General features: G+C 47.2%; 1 protein-coding gene across 2 annotated transcripts in view; it reads right to left on the reverse strand.

Moving 5' to 3' along the window:
- Positions 1–19,589, reverse strand: part of Pdgfra (platelet derived growth factor receptor alpha) — a 48,412-nt gene that overhangs the window by 28,060 nt on the left and 763 nt on the right. The window contains exons 2-8 of one of the 2 annotated variants that reach the window (XM_077803343.1): positions 16,588–16,913; positions 10,613–10,673; positions 8,761–9,078; positions 5,725–5,985; positions 4,142–4,272; positions 2,828–2,999; positions 2,547–2,736 (exon numbers count right to left, since the gene is read on the reverse strand). In XM_077803343.1, coding sequence (XP_077659469.1) covers positions 2,547–2,736; positions 2,828–2,999; positions 4,142–4,272; positions 5,725–5,985; positions 8,761–9,078; positions 10,613–10,661 — 1,121 coding nt within the window. In that variant the 5' untranslated portion in view covers positions 10,662–10,673; positions 16,588–16,913. The remainder of the gene's footprint in view (positions 1–2,546; positions 2,737–2,827; positions 3,000–4,141; positions 4,273–5,724; positions 5,986–8,760; positions 9,079–10,612; positions 10,674–16,587; positions 16,914–19,589) is intronic. The other variant, XM_026385394.2, reaches the window with a different exon arrangement.

Below are 19,589 nucleotides of genomic sequence, written 5' to 3' on the forward strand. Positions count from 1 at the left end.
AGCCTAGGAATGACGCATGGCATTTTTGGTTGAAAGGTGACACCAGCAAGCCATTGAGATGATAATGATTATGTTAAGATGTGCATTCAATTGGAGATTAGACCCCTGCTGTCCGCCTTGGCCTGCTACTTTGGAGCTCTTCCCATTGGTTGGGGAAGTGCGGTAGAAGGGATTTCCGGAGGAGGGATTTCCTGTTGGTATGGTGTGTCCTGGAAGAAGGCCATGTGCATGGCATTTGCGGGAGTTTTGGAAATAAAGTTTGTTCCTGCTTGAGTGGCTAGTGATTTTGTGCCCAGCCAGACTGCGGCAGTTTCATAAGAACCTAAGGAAACCAATCACAGTGTTTCCTTAGGTGGGTATGGTGACTTCTGCCTGTAATTCCAGCACATCGGGAAGCTGAGGCAGGAGGACAAATTTAAGGCCAGCCTCAGCAATTTAGCAAGACTCTGTCTTACAAAAACAGAAGAAGAAAATAATCTTGGGATATAGCTCAATGGTAGAGCATCCTTGGGTTCAATCCCCAATACTTAAATAGTGTTTTCCTGTAAAGAGGAGGAGGCAACTGGGCAGACGGAGACAGAAATAGGAAGAAGTTTTATGCGATGCACCCTCTTCATTTGATTTGTTTATAAAGTGTGGGATTCCATTACCAAAAGAAAACAAGTTAGAAAAATATACTTCTTCATACTTTAATAAATGAACATTTCCCCAAAAGATTTCCTATGCATATTACACATGATATTTGGCTCTGTGTGTGTGTGTGTTTGTGTGTGTGTAAAAATATTTTCCCATTTAACTGTCCTTTATAAAACATCACAATATGCAAAAATTAGTCGCTGTTCTTCATGGTTCCTGTAACTTTAGCATGTTATGCTATTTTATAAAGGTGAGAAGACCTTGGCATTATTGAAATTCTCCATGCCTCAATTTCCTTGTGTACAAAATTTGGCAATTGTGCACACAGCAGTCATTCTGAGGACTTGTTAAATGAGATTCTATGTGGAAAGTACTTCCTGGGCTCCGAAGCACTGTACGAATGCTGGAGCAACAGGACCTGTTTTTTAAGAGCAGCCTGGGCTGAGTTTCCCTGGGCTGCACCATATTGGATTTGCTTCAGCACTGGATTTCCTGAGAGCCCCCTTAGGCACACGAGCTGCTGATGGCCAAGTGATTCTCTGTCCTTCATTGCCTATGTATGTTCAGCCAAGGAAGCTGACCCAGTGGAGTGGGTCCAGTGGTTTTAAGCTCCATGAAGCCAAACATACCATTCACCATATTCATTCCTGTGCTTCCTGGCCCACAATATAAACTGGAAAATAAAATTTATGCTGAAAGATTTTTGAATCACTGTATAAGGCAGCTTTCCAGAACCACTTAGTTGGCAGGACTAACTTGTTGCTGCTGATGATTACAGCCTGTAGATCGGACCCTATTTCTCTTTGGCCTCAACAGACTCCTAGAAAGTTCCTTGTGGGAAGCTGCCCACCTCATTGTGCACCTTCTTTTCATATCATCAAAAAAAAAACCTTCCAGATTCATTATTCCACTTCTACTTCCATCACTGCTCTATAGAGGTCATAAAATTCCATTTTCTGTGAGGGATGCAGCCCACGTGCTTAGCATGCACAAGGCCCTGGGTTTGATCCCACAGAACTGTAGGGAGAAACGTTCCATTTTCTCAGACGTGGCTTATCAATTACATATGGAATTCAGGTCGAAAAGTAAAAAGCAGACTCTGGAGTTAAGTGAACTGTTGAGAAAGGTTCTGTTTTCTTTTTTTTTCTGCAGGCTTGAAATAAAGAACGGACTTTTGTCTCATGGGAATTTCCAACAAGGACATCGGACTGAATGGGCTGGCCCTTCAAGAGGCACCTTCTGACTTGTGGATTCAAATCATAACTTAAAATTTCAAGAGACCTCCAGATAGCATCTGATCCAATTCTTTGCATTAAAAAAACATAAAGCATGATTAATCCTATATTATAGATGAGGAGACTAAGGTCAAGGAGTGAGCAATCCACCACTCTCCTCAAAGGCAGAGATCTCCATGTTGTACCCCATGTCTCTCTCCTGACCAGATTCAGCCAGGCTGTACTTTTAATTCCTGTGGAGGCTTTGAGAGGGGCAAATGTGCCCCCAATAAGCCCCTGAGGCTTGTTTCCTATAAACTTATGTGATAATTGCCTCACAAGTGGAACCGTCCCACACAGCTACTTATGATATGACAAAAATCAAGGAAAACATTCACTCCAAGTGCTTCGGATTTCAACATCTTTCCTCCACCCCTAGCTGGATCCAGTAACTTGTCTGACATTGGAGCAGACAAGTTACTTTAGTTCTTTCTTCTCGTTTTATCACTAAATATTCAAAAATATGCTGTTACCATATTGGAATGTTATAATTAAAGGGAGGTGATTTTGTATCTTAACTCGCACTGCCATTTGTACCAGATGGCCTTTTGGTCTGGGCCGTGGAACACGCGATGGCCTCAGTCTGTCTAGGGATACACATGTTATAAAAGCACAGTTGGGGAGGGTGTTCTGTACCTTATTTCCTGAATCTTTTCCACATCAGTGGTGATCTCAGTGAGGTTTTCAATCAGAGTCAGGTTGTCCTTCAGCCAAGATATCCTGGGAGGAGGGTAGGCCTGCACGTCCACCACAAAATGTCTGACTTCATGCAGGTTGACAGCTTCCAACTGGCCAAAGGTGGGTTTGATTTCAACAAACCCTTTCTCTGTACAGGGAAGAGTTTCTGATAAATAATGATAACCGAATATGGATCCCAAGCAGCATGGACGACTGACATTTTAGAAAGCGGAATGTACCATGGACAGAAATGGTGACTTTCTTCATTTCTTTGACCTCCTTGGTGGCCTGGCGGGCAGCACATTCATAATCTCCACTGTCTTTCACCGTGGCCTCGGGGACCGTCAATGTGTACACCAATTTGATGGATGGGACTTTGATTTCCTCCAGCATCGTGACTCCTTTGCCTTTCTACAGAAGGGAAGAAAACTGACTTTTAAAATGCTGGCTCCTATCCCAACGTGGTGTTCCATGCCTGTAATCCCAGCGGCTCGGGAGGCTGAGGCAGGAGGATCTCTAGTTCAAAGCCAGCCTCAGCCACAGTGAAGCCCTGTGAGACCCTGTCTCTAAATAAAATGCAAAATAGGGCTGGAGATGTGGCTCAGTGGTTGAGTGCCCCTGAGTTCAATCCCTGGTACCAAAAACAAAAAACAAAAACAATCAATGCTCGCTCTTAATACCAGTTCATCAGTTATTACAGATGCCTACTTTGTGGAGGATATTGATAATAAATGAGCCTATAAATATGCATAGGGGTTACATCAGGAATGTCTCAATCATGCTGTGAACCTACAGGCACTCTAATATATAAAGTCTAAAAACAAAAACAAAAACAAAAGCTAGTCCCTCCACTTTCCACCATCTTTCTGTCATCCTAAGCACAGTGCTTAGGATTTCATGACCATCACTAAATGTTTGTTGAATGATTATAGAGATGCCTGTTCACTGAAGGTGGGCCAGGCAGATAGGAGGAGAACAGGAAGGGCCAGTGTCCCTGGGTACCAACCAGCAGAAAAGGGAGAATGCACCAATTAAAAAAAAAGAAAAGAAAAAATTGGGAAATTATAACTAAAACATCTTTTAAGAAAAAAAGAAGTAAGAAAGGGGGCAGGTAACCAATCCTATCAGATGCCTCAAATCCAAAGCATGAGAGCCAAGACAATGAGAATGAATGGCTTCCTCAGTAATTAAATGAATGTGAAAATACAGAGGGCCAGGCACAATGGTACACACCCATAATCCCAGCAGCTCAGGAAGGCTGAGGCAGGAGGAAGGCGAGTTCAAAGCCAGCCTCAGCAACTTAGCAAGACCCTAAGCAACTAACATAGCAAGGCCCTGTTTCTAATAAAATATAAAAAAGGGCTGGGATGTGGCTCAGTGGTTAAGCACCCTTGGGTTCAATCCCTTATACAAAAAAAAAAAAAAACAGGGGGGTTGTTTGCTTTTCTAACTATTTGGCTGTTTTCTTGTAGCCACAGAACTTTCCTATTTCTTTCTGACGTATGAAGAAGAGGGCTCAGTGCAGAACCTTCATGCCTCTTGAGGGTACCTACCACTTCTCCAGGGTAAGTCCACTGCAGGTCGACCACCTCATTGTTAAAAACAGCGCAGGTAACCACAATCGTTTCTCCCGACTTATACACAGTTTTCAGAGCCTCCATTTCTAGATCCAGTTCTGATGTTGCTATAAAAATCAACAAATACAAAGACCTAAACATTCATAATATAGTTAGAGTCTTACAAAATTTAGGTTTGTTTAAGAAAACCCTGAAAAATAATCTGCAAAAGTTTAATCATGATAAAGATTGGAAAATCTCAGAAACCTTCATTTTGAGTCAGTGTACACCATTTGGCATGTAGTTATAATACTATAGAAATGCAAAATAATAACAATAGTAAAAATAAATTACAATTGAACAGAACACCACATTTGGGTTAGTTACAGTTGACCATTTTTTCAATCACTCTTACTGATGTATTCACTCATTTAATCCACCAATCCTTACTGACCAACACTGTTCTAGATAACTTTAAAATTTTTTTCAATTGGTGCATATTAATTATAAGCACTGGTACACTTCATTGTGGTGTATTTGTGCGTACATAAAAACATAATTGGTTGTCACTCCCCAGTATCTCCCCTACCCCTTCTTTCCTCTCTCCCATCAATCCCCTTTCTCTACCTGGATAGTTTCCCTTCTAGTTTAATGCAGTCTCTCCCCCAACCCCCATTTTTTCCTTCCAGATTCCACATAGGGGAGAAAAAGTATGCATTTTTTTCTGAGTCTGACTATGTCATTCAAAATCCTGGTCTCCAATTCCACTTATTTTCCAGCAATGACATGACTTTGTTCTTTGTGGCTGCGTAGAACCCCACAGTGTATTTAGACCACATTTTCTTTATCCCTGCATCTTTTGACAGACCCCTGGGCTGGTGCCATTACTTGGGAATAGGCACTTTACTCCTGTCCCATCATTTTTCTTCCACTCTGCTCCTCAGTTGTTTTTAGCTCCTTTCCAGAACCCAGTATGTGTCTGGCACAAAACTCTTGTTAAGGAACAAGAGTCTGATGGCATACCCTTGCCTACGTGTAGGGTGAATGCTCCAGAAACATCTACCCATCCCAACCCCCCCATCTGCTTTAGACCTTCCCATTCACACTAACCACTCACTTCAAAGGGATGAAGTCTAAAGTCTACAATAGAGCCTTTTCTCATAACTAAAATCACTTAATTCTTAAATTACTAAAATTAATCCAGGCATCTAAGCCCCCGGGGTGTGTGTTTGTTTTTAGGGTCTCTGTCGTCAAGAACATGAATCAAATAGTAAGAAGCTTATGCACAAAAAGAATTCCTTACAGTATTTTAAAGTCAGCCGATAAAACATAAACCTTTTATGGGTAAGCAAACTTTAGCCTTTAGTGATTTTAAGCTTAATGCTAAGCTTAAAACTTATTAAAATTAAAACTATGACCACTGCAGTCAGCAGCATTGTCTAGTAAAGGTGGGGTCCTAAATCCCCAAACCAGAATTCCAGTTCTCCGTTTCCAGGAAGTAGGATTAAATTAAAAATCCTACAAGCATCTGATGAGTTTGCCTGTTGCTCTTATTTAAAGGAGGAAGAGGGTACAAGTACCTTTCAAAGCATAAACGTTAAAGGGTATGGTCTGGAACTTCTTCCCTTTTACGGTGGCCTCACAGATGTAGGGCCCCACGCTGAAGGTCCCATTGAAGCCCTGTTTGCTGTCATAGGAGGCAGGCACCAGTCCCTCACTGTTGCGTAAGATCACAGGAGTCTCCGGGTCTGTGGTACGGCAGGGTATGATGGCAGAATCATCATCTTCCACGATGACTAAATAATCTGTCATCCCTAGAGGCACAAAGGCCACATCTGGGTCTGTGGTTCAGAAAGTAAAGAAGAATCAATTAAGCATTAATTTCACTTTTTCACATATATATACAGAAAAATTGTTCCATTGGTGTTTTCTTTTTCTTTTCTTTTTTTTTTTTTTTTTTTTTTTTTTTTTTGCAATTCTGGAACCAGGAACACACATGCTAGGCAAACATTCTACCACTGAGTTACATCCACAGCCTGGCATTATTCTTATTAGGTATGAATTTTACTTTTTAAAATATTTCCAGAAGAGCATCCCCACCAACATGAGTCATTGTGACAGCCGAAGGTAATTTTTTAAACTCTGAATAACATCAAACTGCCCATACCCTAGTTTAAAAAAAAAATTGCTGATGATAAATAGAAATACTAGCAAGCAATTCAAGTCAAAAATTTTAAATGCAAAACAAAATAAGACAGTTCAACTCTGTTCAAAACAGGAGAACATAGTCATAATTTTTATATCAGGAAATGCTTTTAGAAACCGGTAATTCCTACAGCCAATATTACTGAAGAGCAGTACAGAAATCTATTAAAAAATAATGACTCAAGTAATCAAGTTCCTAGCTGGGGATGCAGCCCAGTGGCAGAGCATGTGCTTAGTTTCCACAAGGCCCTGGGTTCTATTCCCATCCTCACCTAAAAAAAGAAAAGAAAAAAGAAAAAAAAATTTACAATTCCAGGGCCTAAAATCTTCTCTTCCAAGAAGCAATGAGTTAAGCAACCATGGCAAGAAGAACGAAGAGTCTCAAGCACCAGCTGCAGAAAGGAGCCTTGGCCCTCCCCAATCACAAAGAAAAAGACCCCTGTGGGTCAGCAAAGCAGGGACTGCTTGGATGGGGTTTGGGGTGGGAGGGAACAAAAAAAAAATACTTTTTGGACAATTTTAGGTGGATCAACACTTTGCGACTCACCTACCTTTAACAAACCTATGTTCCTAGTTCCCACTGTTCTCTTCACAGCAGAGAGAACACCCTCCCCCATTCCCCACTCCAGACCTTGTCTCTAAAGAAAATACAAAATAGGGCTGGGGATGTGGCTCCGTGGTGGAGTGGCCCTGAGTTCAATCCCTGGTACAAAAAAAAAAAAAAAAGGAAAAGAAAGGCAAAAACAATTTGTAAGAAGAACCTCCTTACCTGACCCAGCCCAAAACAAGAACAGCAAGAATTATAAACAGTTTAACATTTAACAGTAGCCCTCTTTAATCCGCCCAACAAAATACCCAAATCCTATCACTCACATTTGTGTTTAGATCAAATGCTTGATCTTTGTTACTAAGGATTTCAGCAAACTAAGCTGCCAATTAATTTCAGGTTAAAATACACAGAACCCAGGGCTGGGGATATGGCTCGGCGCTTGCCTCACATGCACAAGGCCCTGGGTTCAATCCCCAGCATCAGAGAAAAAAAAAAAAAAAAAAACAGAATACATCAGCCAGGACTTCACTAAAATGCTCCTCTTCCCTACCATGGTGCACAGTGTTTAAACAGCAGAAGGGTCCTACTTTGAACAGTTGTCCTCCACAGAAGGCAATATACACAGAGACAGAGGACAGCAAGAGAATCATAAAGGAGCACTCAGGGAGGGCCAGGCCGAAGGGAGACCAGAAGGTTTGCAGGCTCACAGGTAAGCCTGGGCAGTGGGCTGTTCGGCCACGGCACCTCACATCCCTCCCTCTGACCACAGGGTCCAGCATGGTCCAAGGCCTGGCCCAGAAGCCCATGGAATCCTACAGCCACACTCCCTGGGGATAATTCTTCCAATGAATTAATGAAACGGGGTCCATAGGCTGGGGTCTCCCACAACCTCCTCAGCCAGCACAGCAGGCTGGAACCCAGTCACCCCACAGAGTCACTGACCAGGCAGTATGATGGTTCTCCCAGCCTCTGCAGGATCCCTCCCGTTTCCTCTCCTAGGCCTTCCCCCTGATAACACCCTCACCTGCTTAATCCCATTTTACTCCCATCTCGACACAGGATAACGTCATTAGCATGGGGTCTTCCCTCACTAAATTCACTTAAAGTGAGTAGAAATGAGTCTATTTCAGACTCTGCACAATGCCAATCAAGGACACGCCATATGAAAGATGATTTTTCAAAATTTAGTACAGATCTGAAGTATCAACAAGAAATATTGCTTGATAATGACATTACAAATGATCTTTATTTTATTTTGCATGTTCCTCTAGGCACAATGACGTGCACCTATAGTCCCAGCTTTTTGGGAGGCTGAGGTGGGAGGATCTCTAGAGCTCAGGAGTTTAAGACCAGCCTGAACAACACAGCAAAGACTCCTTCTAAAAATGAATATTTTGGGGGTGGAAGAGTGATACCAGGGATTGAACCCAGAGGCACTCGACCACTGAGCCACATCCCCAGACCTATTTTGTATTTTATTTAACAACAGGGTTTCATGGAGTTGCTTAGCGCCTTGCTTTTGCTGAGGCTGGTTTTGAACTCGCAATCCTCCTGCCTCAGCCTCCCGACCCACTGGGATTACAGGCGGTCACCACTGTGCCTGGCTCAAAATGAATATTTCTTGATAATGGTTTTACAAATGGATCTTTATTTAATTTTGCGTGTTCTCTATTTTTAAAATTTTCCCTAAGAAATACTTAGTAATTTTACATTTTAAAAAATCTTAGCACAGTTACAAAGACCTTGCATTTGATTGCCCCTCACACACACACACACACACACACACACACACACACACACATGAAGCAGTTATCCTGAGAGACAGGCCAAGCAGCCCATCCAGGGGAGCCTTCCAACTCACCTGGCACATAGATGTAAATGTGCCTGCCTTCAATCTCGCTTTCTTCTGTCTGAGTGTGGTTGTAATAGCAAGTGTACAAGCCAGTGTGGGCCGCCGAGGCACTGGCCACTTCCAGCACTGTCACAAAAAGGCCACTGTTGTTCTCTTCATCTATGATTTCCACATTGGGGTTCTCTTCTTCAGACATGGGGTACTGCCAGCTCACTTCACTCTCCCCAAAGCACCGCAGAGAAAAGGATGCATTCAGCTGCACAACCTTTTCATTCTCATTTGGAAGGATGGAGGGTAATGAAAGCTGGCAGAGGATTAGGCCCGGCCCTGTAAAAGGAAACATGCTCTGAATAGGGTGCAGCCAGAAAGGACGGTCTCACTCAGGGAACTGAGAGGAGCCACAGTGGCAGCCACACGAACAATGACCATTTCTACGCAAAAATCCGTTAGCCTGGATGCTCATGAAAGGACCCCCATTATAACAGCCACTGCATCTGCTGAGAGCAGTAAGTGTTCCAAGGGCCTCAATAACCCCACCAAAGCCCCCAGTTTCGCCCCTCCAAACACTCAGATGGATGGAGGACATCTGATCCCAATTCCATATTTCAGTCTCTTATGTGTGACCATGAAATATCCCAAGACGGCATGGGCTCAAGCACATATGGGTCCTTTATCTTGTACATTCCCTGAAGAAATTCCCCTTAGTTAAAAAAAAAAAAAAAAAAAAAAAAAGGTGAGGGGTCTGGGGATGTAGCTCAGCAAATGAGCTCTTGCCTAGGATGCATGCACCACAATAAAAGGGAGGGGGGGGGACAAGGGCAGGGAAATGGTCTGAATGAAGCACAGAGCAGATCTGTGCTCAAGAATGACGCATCTGCCACTTCTTCCAGCCCTCTAATGCTGTCACTCTCTAAAGACTTGAAGAAGCCAAAGCAGGATGATGCAGATTCATTCACAAATAATAGACAAACTCTTAAGTTCATCTTAGGACCTCAAATTTCAGTCTAGCTTCCCTCATCTATAGAACAGACAGAAGAGATAATAACTTAATGAATCGCCTCTAATATACCTTGGAGGCTAATGTGGGAATAATCCCATCCAACTTCAACATGCCACCACTGTGGTTCCCGGGCTTGTTGGGACAGCAGTTGTCAAGGCTACTGGGCCAACCCACACCCTATAGGTGGGGCACACTTAGTGGAGCTTAGAATTATTAAGTCTCTGGTCTTGCTCAATTCCATGGTGCCCATGTGGGTAAACATAAAGACATGAGGCTAACTTAACTCCTCCGGCTGGAAAGGCAGTGGATTCAGGGGAGCATCTGCATTGCATAAATACCTGGGTGAAAACTAGGGAAATCTGATAAATGTTTCAAGAAATGGCACATGGCATTCTCTCGATGAGAAAGTACAATAGTATTCCTCCAGAGTTAAACACTTACCTATCAATTAGATTCCTAGACAGGGTAGGGGTGACTTGGAGACTTCCAAGCATCATAAGCATTTTTCATTAGGGCAAGTTGATTTGACAGGTATGATGGCCTGGGCAAGAATTTTCTATTCTTTATTTCCTTTGAATAGGCTTGAATTTTTCTGATACACCTCTCCCAGCAGCCCAGAAGAAGGTAGCAGGCAAGATTGGACTATTATAACTAACATTTCAATGCCAGGTATATATATATACTTTTTTTTTTGTCTCAAACCAGCACAAGAGATCTTTTTGAAATGGAATTAACTCAAAGCAGCAAAGGAAACTGATAATCCGTGATCATTCTAGACAATTTTCCATTTCGGTTTGCAATCTTGTGAACTACATGCTCAGAGTACACAGAAGACAGGGCTCCCCAGGACAGGGATCATACCTGTGAGGAGACAGCCGAAGACCAGGAAGGCCTGATGGGAAGTCCCCATAGCTCCGGAAAACTGCAAAAGTCAAAAGCCAAACAGAAACAGTGTTAGCTAATAGGAAACAACCCTTGAGCCTAGTTCTCTTTATACTTTGCACGATCAAAAATGTCAACTGCAACACTTTAGCAAAAAATAAAAAGTAAAAAAAAAAACAGTCCACATTTAAGATCCACTGTCAGAGGTCTAAAAAGAAAGAATCAAATAGCCTGGTGGGACTCCAAGATGATGACAGGATCTGAAGCCGAAATACCTTTTGGATCGCCTGTAGCTTTCAGAATTCCAACAAGTCCCAATTTATTGTCTTGGAGAATACAGGAGAATTGTTCTTTAGACCATTTAAATTAAGAATACAAAAATAAAGAAATAATGTTAATGGATTTTTTTTTCTCAGCTTCTCAACTAGAGCAGTTCTTTCTCCAACTGGATTGTCCCTCCTTCCATATCACAATTCATCAAAAGTCTCATCCTCTACGACTTTCAGAAAAGTTGCTTGGGCTGGAACAACTTTTAATATGAAAGTATCTTTCTGATGTAGAGTTTGAGAAAGTCCCACTCAGTGATGTCACTTACAGGACACCTCATGCTAGAGACTAAGCTGGGGCACAGAGCAACATCCCAAGCCCAGCCGGGGTTCGGGTTAAGATCAGGAGGATTTACAACAGGGCTAAGCAAGGCATGGGACATCGGGCACGGCTTGAATGAGGAAACAGGTGAGGACAGTGCCTGAACTCCTATGTTAAATCATTCCCTTTCACATTAAGGAAACAGCACTGCAGAGACCTATTATTTCCCACAACAAAATTTGGGGAGTGGAGAAGTGGAGAAAGAGACGGAAACAGAACATCCACAAGACACAAACGGGCCAAGCAGTGGGCAAGAAGAAAAGAAGGGAGGGAAACAAAAATTCAGGGAGAAAAAGAAATCAAACTGGGCACCACGGCACATGCCTGTAATCCCAGCAACTCAGGAGGCTGGGGCAGGAGGATCGCAAGTTCGAGGCCAGCCTCAGCAACTGTCTGAGACCCTCAGCAACTCAGCAAGACCGTGTCTCAAAATACAAAGGGCTGGGCTGGGGTTGAGCTAAGTGGCAGAGCACTTGCTTCACACATCTGAGGCATTGGTTTCCACCCTCAGCACCACATGTAAATAAATAAACAAAATGAAGATATTGTGTCTATATATAACTAAAAAAAACTTTAAAAATAAAGAAAAAAAAGGAGGTGTGGCTGAAAGGTAAAGCACCTCTGAGTTCAATCCCCAGGACCACCAAAAAAATGAAAAATAAACAGAGGAGTCCGTGTCACCTGCAGTAAAACCACTGACCGTCTATTCTGTGGCTCGATGAAAGAACCCCTTTGTCTTTTCTTTCTCATCTATTCTTCCACTCACTTTATCCCTCCTCTACCTCCCAGGTCAAGTCACTGATAAGCCCTTTTGCTGAAATCAATGAAAAGGAGCTGCAAGTGGGCCTGCAGGTACTGGGGCCTACAGGCAACCAACTTGCACTCCTAGGGCCTGAGCAGGAATGAAAGCTTTAAGATAATCCTAGTGGGGGTCCCGCTGCACCCCAGCTCATGCAATGGAGCGAGCTAAGGGGACTTGGTTTGTCACCTCTGAGACTAAGCTGTGTGCCTAGGATTCCTGGGTAGCTGTCTTTACAAGCCTGGGGGGCTGGGGGTCAACCTATGTCCTGCTTAGCCCCAGCTGTTATTTGGTTGTTTTGGTTGAGGAGGATCCAGTCGATAATGGCCTAAATGTAGTTCCTGGTGGTGCCTGGTCATGTGTTTTGGCTTTACAGTGACCCGGTTGCAGAAATTTAATTTCTGCTTCACTGGATTCTATCAGAAAAAAATGGAAGAAGAAGAAGGACCGCTGAAAGATGGAATGCTGGAGGTGGGAGAGTTGGAAAGGAAAATACAGGAGAATGAGAAATCTTCATTTACTAAGCCAAAGTTTGTATGTGTATCCCTTGTTTGAATAACTCTGTGACAGCTAAGTCCAAGAAGTGGCAGTTGAGGCCCAGAGAGGTTTAGCAAATGACTCAAAGACACACAGCTGGTGGCAGCACCAGGATTGTAACAGGGTCTCTGTGATGCCAAAGCTCTACTCTCTCCACTCCACTCCAGGTCTCTCACAAGGGAAGGTCAGTGTCCTGTCCTCTTAGATGCCCACTATTTCCTAATGCAAATGGGACGCCCCCTCCCTCTCTTTCCCTGCTCACCACAGTGGGAGAAATGATTGCAGTGTTGTGAACCCAAGTGCAGTCAGTTCACAGGATGCTAGCTGGCTGACGGCTTCTGGGGATCTTGGCGGGTACTGGGAGACACAGGGTTTCCCCACAGCTGCGGTAGCAGGCACAGGGGCCCCCAGAGCCAGGCTGGCCGCCTGACTTACCACAATTAGCAGTAACGGCCTGCGTGTTGGTACATACAAATATCATCCTCCCGCTGATAACCCTCTTAGCAGACTTCAAAGTGGCTTCCAGCGCCAGCTTGATGTCTTGGCTTTTATCGAATTTCTATTCGGCATCTCTGCAGCCAGGCTTGCTGGCCATGTCTCTTTCAAGCATTGGCAAGTTTAGGAGAGGGACTCCCTGCTTTTATAGAGCAGGCTCCGAGGAGCATATGACCCTGGCCAGGCCCCACCAGATTTCCTTCTGTGTGTCCAGATAGCGGGGACCTGCTGCAGGGAGGATTACTGACTGACACACAAAGTGGGCAGTGAGCACAGGGCCCCCCGCAGAGCGATAGTGACACCAAGGCTGAGCATCAACACGCTTAAGATCTCAGAATCCCGTCTCAGATAACACCAGTTCCCTGACTAGAGACCCAGGCGTGTTTGTGAAATTTCATGTCATTACTCACGGGTAACTCGGACCACGTACTGGTGAAAGATTGCAGAGTGTCCGTCCCACAGGGAGGTGACGGGAAAGAGGTGCCCCTCACCTATTGGCCCTGTGGGAGTGAGTCTTGCTCTTCCTGGTGCTTTTCTACTCTGGAAGGAAATGTTCCTCCTATCCTGAACATCATCCTCAAGTCAGGTGGGCAAAAACAAGTCACTGAGGTTACAAATTCTGAGGTGCCAGGAGAGTCAGTGGTGACAGACACTTTCCAGGGAGAAAAAGCAGATGTCATTCAAATCATTTCTCTCTTTCGTTGTGGATAGAACTTTATTTTTATTTATTTCTATGCGGTGCTGAGAATCAAACCCAGGGCCTTGCACATCCTAGGCAAGCGCTCTATCACTGAGCTACAACCCCAGCCCCTCAGATCATTTTTTTAATCATTCATTATTTCTCTCACCCAACGATATGTTGGATTCAACCATCCTCCATATTCACAGCTCAAAAAGCATTTTCTACAAGCGAAGAGAAACAAGCTGGGAAAAGAGATCTGTGCCACGTTTGCTCTCAAGCAGGTGACGTGGTTTTTTTGTTCCTTCTCTCAGAAAACACAGTACAAATCACACTGGACTAGGTTCTGTTCCCAAATATGACTCTTTGTCCATCTCTCTGAACCTCAGTCTCTTCTTCTATAAATTGGGATTAATAATACCTGACTTGCTGGCCCTTCAACATTATGCAGGACTCACTTAAATAGCTGAATTCAAAGGGCGTTAGTTTTCAGATTGATTCTTTTTCTACAGATTCCTAAGATGTATTATATGAAAACAACATCCGAGGTGGCTATTTCCAGCCTTGTCCTGTATCACTGGGGAGGGAGGTGGATCTGAACTCTGAATTCATCCCAGGCCAGCAATCCACTCCCATGTGCTTGCCACTTCCCGCCTGATGTAGCTGTGAAAAGTATTAGGAGATGAATCGATATAAACAATCCCATGAAGAGAGAAGAGTCTGACTGCAGCTACACCTGTTCTCTTGAACAGTGTACCATCTCGTTCCCTGCAATCAGTAGTGAAGAGCCATTGAAGATGGACTTCAAGGGAAGACAACCATGCTCAGAGAGTGAAGAGGAAACAAGCAATGCAAGGGTCCTGTGTCCAAAACACCATGTCATTCCTCTCATCCAATCACAGCCAGCTTCTCCATCACCACCAGCACAACACGTCCCACCGCAGGACCATCGAATATTGAATTTCACTCCACCCTGGCATGATTAAAGACCACAAGAGACACTCTCACCACCCCAAAGCCACTGATGACCTCAAGATTCAGATTTCCGAGGTCGGGTTAATTTCGGCTCTCCTAAGTTAATTCTAACTGTGAAAATTACACATCTTACTTGTTCTCAGCAAAGTTCTCTGCAGTCTCATAACTTCGGCCCAGGCAACCCCAATTCAGGTCTACCTCAGTGGCCACTTGTGTTTTCCAGTGAAGACTATGTTTCCCAGGATCTGCGCCCCACCAGAACTCTGTTGTTTTGCTCTTCCCGGAGCTCCATCAGGCATTCCAATGATGGGTGGGAGCTGGAGGATTTTTACTCGGGAGCATTTTATGGGACAATCAGAATTCATAAATCTTTCTGCTTCCATGAACCAGATATTTAACCTTGGGAGAACAAAATGACACGTTCTTCTAATCAACACTAAACTGATGTGTCTCTTAATGGGACAACCTTATTGAGCATTTAACTTGAGGTCACCAAATCCCCCAAACTAGGTCTCCTTGCTTGTAACAGGAACTCAAATGCCCGCCTATCTCCTCACAGTTCTACCCTGATCATCAGAAGTGGAAGGTAAAGCCTTTGCTCATTAGTAAATTAGATGATTAACAATCTGGGCCGAGGGCTGGGGAGTGTAGCTCCGTGGTAGGGCATTTTCCTAGCATGCCTTTGGCCCTGGGTTCCATCCCCAGAACAAGAAAAAAAAACGGCAGAAAACTACATAAATGTCCACAAAACAAATGTCCGTCAACGTTTCTTGCAGCTAAGTTCTCCTAACTAACTGGCGAAAAACGTTTCTTCCCCCTTGCTTGGAATCTCCTTGAAGCTTACTCCGAGGGTCACGGCAGTTCTTTAGAATGGCCAGTAGATGGCAGTGTTGGTCCAAAGACGTGCATCCCTGGGTTCCCTGATACACAGACGTCACTGCAAAGAATTCTGAGCTAAAATTCCCCAAATCTTAACTTACAATCTTCCTTTCTTAGGCTGTACTTTTGGGTTTCGTGGTGACCTCTGCTGAAAGCCTTGAATAGAAATCAAACATAGCAAAACTGCTGTCGAAAATGCCTGAATCCCCTCAGGGCCCCAGGAGACTCGGCTAGAGGCGGGCACCGCCACCATGTCGCTAGGAGCGGTGCGCCAGGCAACCTGGCCTCGGCATCCAGGAGGACGCTGCTCTGCCAGACAGTAAAAGTTCAGCAGGACCCGTCTCTCAGGTATTGTGGAGTCCACGCCCTCACCACTTCGCGTTTCAGCCCGTCTGAGCAGGGAGACCACCTGGGCCGAGCCGAGGGGGTCCGCGATGCAGGTCCCCAGCCGCGCTGTCCAATCTGTTCCTTGCCATTTTCACCCCTCATAAACCCGCCCGGCAGGGACCGCAGCCTGGCAGATTGGAAACGACCTTTCCGCTGCACAATAACGCAGGGTCGTAAAACAAACAAACAGCAACAGGCCGCTGGCGCGGCAGGGCAACTTGTGCCAGGCTGGAACGCAGAAGCTGGCAACTGTCCCCCAAGAGAGCGCGGGACTTTGGTCCCCCGCAGACTGAATTATAATTGACACTCCAATTATCCAACCCAAACCCGGGACCTTAGCTCCCTTTCGCCCACCCAGCGCCTCCAGGTACCAGGAGCGCCTGCCGGGAGTTATCCAAGGCCCCCAGAAGAGGTAAAGGTGACCCTGATGATCCTAATTTCTAGGGGCCCTGGCTTCCAGCTCCGTTCCGCGACTGCGGCGCCGACCCTGGGTTAGCGGACGCGGGGCGCGTCCCGGGATCCCGCTAGAGGGCGCGGCAGCGCCGCGTATCTTACCCGGCTGGCTCGCTCCGAAGCCCGCAGCTCAGACTCCAGGTCCCAGGCAGCGCTGCTGGGACCGCGACTTGCAAACCTTCCCTCCGAGGTTCCGCACCAGCGACGTTTTGCTCCCGTCACCGCCACACCCACACCTTCGCGGCGTGGGCCGCTCCACCTTCCGTCTCCTCCACGCTCTGGGAGGCTCGGTCGCCACTGTATTGGTGGTGACGCCGGTCCGCTCCGAGGTCCCACTCCCCTAGTCGCCGCGCTCCCAGCCACAGAGCAGAAGATGCCGCCACACCCCAGGCACGACGCTCGGCGTTTGCATTGTTTTCGACTGAGACCTGAGAGGGGGCCGGGCGGGGTGGAGGGAGAGGGGCCGAGGGGTTTAGGGTTACAAGCGTGCACCAGCGCCTCCTGTGGGCCAGAGAGCCACACGGCCGCGGGCGGCGGTGAGAGGGTAAGACCTAGGCGAGGGAAGCCTGAGCCCCCTCAGCTTTTAAGAAATTGGCCTTCTCCGGTACCCACCTGGCCCGACGCTCGCCTTAGCCGCTACCGCCCCCGAGCACACCCTAGTCCACTGTCGCCTCTCGCTCCCCTTTCATCGGGGAGGGAGAACTGTAGCAGAAGGAAGGGAAGGAGGCGACCCTAGTCTGAGGTTCCCTTTTATCCCCTCCCACCATCCACTCTCCCAGCCCATCCCCGGTTCGCCGTTCAGTTTAAAACAAAAGGAAATGCCGCCGAGCCATTTCAGCAAAAGGCAAGCACCGGCAGGGCTACAGTGTAGTCGGGAAAAGCAATCTCCCCTGGCCCTGAATCCCGCGCTGGGCGCGATCCCGCAACATTCTTTACGCCCCTCTTCCCCAAGGCTGATGCTGCAGGGAAGACCCCGCGCGCTGGACGCGAGGGACACTAAAAGCCGCACCTTTTGGACACTTATTCAGTTGTTTTGCTCTTTCCGCCAAATTTGTCACTTTTTACAGTGTGTAACCTAGTGCCAGCTCCCAGAAAGCCAGAAGGAGTCCCACCCATCGAGGTCTACAGGAAGACGCTGGCCACCACGTCCCCAGGACGCGCGCCGCCCACGGCCTGTCCCCAGGAGGCACAAAACGGGCCCGCCTCGGCGCCAGACGCGTTTTCAGCTGCAAAGCCCAGCCCGTTGCCCCTCCCCTTGCATCCCTCCCCTGTCTGCGCCCCGGGAGGAAAGCAGCCCCGGCCGAGAGCTGGGCGCCTGGGCTCTGTTTCAAGTCCCTGGCGATTTAAGAACTGGATCAAGATCGCTGGGCACAAGGGACCATCTACGACTCCATCCTGGCGCCTCCCTCTCCTCTGGCGCCCACTCACTCTCTAGAGCAAGGTCCAGCTGTACTTGGGTGAATCCAAAAGCAAGACTAGGCAAGAGCTCCGACGCAGGGACTGACCAGGGCGTCACAGTAGGACAGAACAGGTCCCCGGCTGTTTGGGAGTCAAGAAAATGTTCCTCTTCAAGAGGACTGTAGAAAGGAAGAGGCCGAGGACGGGTAGGAGGTGCAACCGCAGAGTCCAGGTCGGCCGATGGAGAGCAGGGTTATGTAAAAAACAGAGCCAGCGCGGCTGTGGGTGAGGTCCGCAAGCTCGGGGGCGCCCCTCCCTCTCCTCCTGCGGCCCAGGACCTCGCAGGGATGTCGTGCCCCGTTTGCCTTCAGACTCCATAAAGCTTCCTAGTTCTGATTGGGAGCGATCGAGGCGAGACGAGTGGGTCCAAAACATTGAGCAATACGGTCATGGAGCCAAAAAGCTATTTCCCACACCGCCCAGTCCGGGACTTTTCCAGGCAGTGCAGCCCCGCGCAGGGCGGCCCATACTTCATAGGGACCATCCACGATCCCTCCCAGCCAGTGTTTTCCTCCCACCCTCGAAGATGGACTCAGTGGCAAGTTCCTCCAAGCAGTTTCCGCACATCCCGAGGTCGTAGCCTGGGCTGGGGGATGTCTAGTGCGGGACGGGCGCCCTGGCTTGGAAAGAGACCTACAGTAGACAGAGTGCCCCGCACTTCCTTTCTGACTAAGGCGCGACGCCAGGGGCATTGGCACTCTGTACACCTGGCCGGGCCGTGCAGACACCATCCGTCTGCACGCTCGGGTAGGGCCACACTCTCCCTTTAGCAATGGGCTGGTCAACACCCTTTCCGAACAGACTGCTGACCCCAATAATTTCAAAGCCAAGTGGACGCCGCCCACTCCCCTGGCGCTGCCCAGAGGAGTTAATCTCAGGTGTAAAAACTGAAGGAAAGATGCGCTTAGAAGGTTCGGAAGCCCGCAGGGAGGCCGCCTCTGGGAAAGAAATAGAGAAAGGGCGATTGGTGAGGATGAAGCTGCGCCGGATGAGCGCGGGCGGCCAGTGCCACGCATCCCAACACCGAGAGAAGCACCAAGGGGAGAGAGTACCCCAGGCTGGGGTGCCCACAGGATGGGTGAGGACGGTTGGCCTCTCACCTGTCTTACCAGCAGCCAACTTTGTCCGTTTCGGGTAGTTTCTAACTTCCTCACAAGAAGGTCAGCACTTTGGGGGAAGCTTGCACTCTTTTCTGCTTGCGGCCGGGACTGAGCAGAAAAACGAGCACCGGGCTTTGCAGAAACGATTCCACTGAGAAGGAGGCGAGTGGAGACCAGTGGGGGGTGGGGACCACCGTGCACAATGAGGGCCCCTTGGAGTGCAGCTCCAAATTCCTTAAATCCCAGTTGCTGGAATGCGAGGCAACGACGACTTTTTCACTCGAGGCCAAATGTGTTTGTCATTACTCCAGACCGTTCGCCCGCGCCGCCGCTGTCGCCCCCGCCAGAGGCACTCAATCCGAGCGCACTGCGGGGCTGGTGCCGGCTGTTTCTCACACCTCACTGACCCAGCAAATCGCTCCGGAGCTCCCCAAACCCTCGCCCAGGCCGGTTCTCGGCTGGTCCTGCCTCCACCGCAGCACTGAGTCTGGCCCCGGCTCGCACCAGGCGCAGCGCCGTCCAGTAATTACGCGCGGTTGGCTGGCG

Source organism: Urocitellus parryii, chromosome 10, assembly GCF_045843805.1.
Source record: "Urocitellus parryii isolate mUroPar1 chromosome 10, mUroPar1.hap1, whole genome shotgun sequence".
NCBI classification, from domain to species: domain Eukaryota; kingdom Metazoa; phylum Chordata; class Mammalia; order Rodentia; family Sciuridae; genus Urocitellus; species Urocitellus parryii.